We start from the raw sequence: 1,450 nt of genomic DNA, 5'->3' as shown, positions 1-1,450 counted from the left end.
TTTTCCCGGTTTCTTCTCTATCTTGGTCAAAGACAAACGATCTGGAACAATTTCTATGTTGTATTAGAAGTGTCGCGTAAATGCTTGGGCCAAATCATCCCAGGTATACCATCTGCTGTGATCCTGACGCGTTTACCACTCTAATACCGTGCCACTCAGACTCTGGCTGAAGTATGCCATTAACAGCTCATCTCTCCCACCGGCTCCTCTCATTTTGCTATAAAATCCCCTTAAGTGGGCCACAGGGCCTCCGTGCCTGTCATATAAGTCGAATTTTGGCATTTTGAATCCAGCAGGCAACTGGACATCAGGAAACAGACACAGATCTTTGTAGGCCACACTCACTTGGCCTCCCAATCCCTTCATATTTCTGTGCGATTGTTCCGGGCTTCTTACCTTCCTGAACATCTCCTCCTATTCCAGGTTTTTGGGTAATTTCTCGGTCTCGACAGGAAGGTCGAAACGGGGGGTGTATGAGTAATGATCTGGGATTTTGAAAGTGGGCTCCGGGGTGTAATACTGGTTGTCTTGGGCTTGGAGTGCTGGTTCGCTGGAAGACCGGTGGAGGGTGGCTGGTGGAGGTGCCACTAAAACTGGGGTAGCTGGTGGAGGGGGACATGCGGTCGATTTGGCTAATGGAGCTTGGACAGTTTGGGAGGAGGAACCCGTATAGTGGTGGTAAAGGTTGAAGCTTGGGGTATGTTGTGGGGATAGATCGATGACAGGGGGTTCTTGAGCTAGCGGTGGGACGGAAGTGGGGTTGGCAGGATATGATGGAGGAGGATGCCCTTTCATCCATGCCTGGTACATCTCAGCCATCCGTTGTTTCAGCTTATACAACTCTTGTCCCAAGTTGAAATTGTTGAAGTTGGGGCAATTTCATGGCATTTCTATGCCAATTGAGTCAAAGTTGGATGGTGTTGCGCTTTGTCAGGAATTACAATCTTTGTCGATTAGGAATGTGGGTGATTTGGATGATATGGGTTTGATTGCAATTGGTAGAGGGTGTACAAGATTGGCCAAGTTTGAGATTCGAAATTGTAAGAAGATCACGATGAGAGGAATGAGAACGCTAGCTTCTTTGCTCCGGAAAAGTTTGGTTGATGTCAGTATATCTTGTTGCAAGAATCTTGGAGCGTCTTCTTCGTTGAAAGCATTGGAACCGATACAAGAACGTATCGAGAGGCTTCATATTGATTGTGTGTGGGATAGTGTTGAAGAAATTGAAAATCTTGATGGTTGTGTTGAATACGGGTTTGATCTCAATAAGGCCAATGGCGGTGAGGCATCAAGCCATCCTGCTGGATTCGGGGACGCATCTGGATCAGTTGATGACGATTTCATGTTAACAGGATAAAAGATGCAAGTACTCTATGATCTTAATAGTGTTTACGTGGTAAGAGAATGGCCATGGCAATGGATAGTGCGAACGAATATCGGGACGGCTGCA

General features: G+C 46.7%; 1 protein-coding gene across 1 annotated transcript; it reads right to left on the bottom strand.

Annotated features, from left to right (window-relative positions):
- Positions 1 to 414: 414 nt before the first annotated feature.
- Positions 415 to 819, bottom strand: LOC109222480 (classical arabinogalactan protein 9-like). Its single transcript, XM_019386835.1, has one exon. The coding sequence runs from the start codon at positions 817 to 819 to the stop codon at positions 415 to 417; it is 405 nt and encodes a 134-aa protein (XP_019242380.1).
- Between the last annotated feature and the right edge of the window lie 631 nt (positions 820 to 1,450).

This window comes from Nicotiana attenuata, unplaced genomic scaffold, assembly GCF_001879085.1.
Source record: "Nicotiana attenuata strain UT unplaced genomic scaffold, NIATTr2, whole genome shotgun sequence".
Lineage (NCBI taxonomy): Eukaryota > Viridiplantae > Streptophyta > Magnoliopsida > Solanales > Solanaceae > Nicotiana > Nicotiana attenuata.
Note: the sequence above shows the minus strand (reverse complement) of the source record. Positions and strands in the feature narration are given on the sequence as shown.

What these genes read in the sequence shown, in the direction of transcription:
- LOC109222480 (XM_019386835.1), bottom strand. Translation starts at nt 819, where the DNA reads ATGGCTGAGATGTACCAGGCATGGATGAAAGGGCATCCTCCTCCATCA.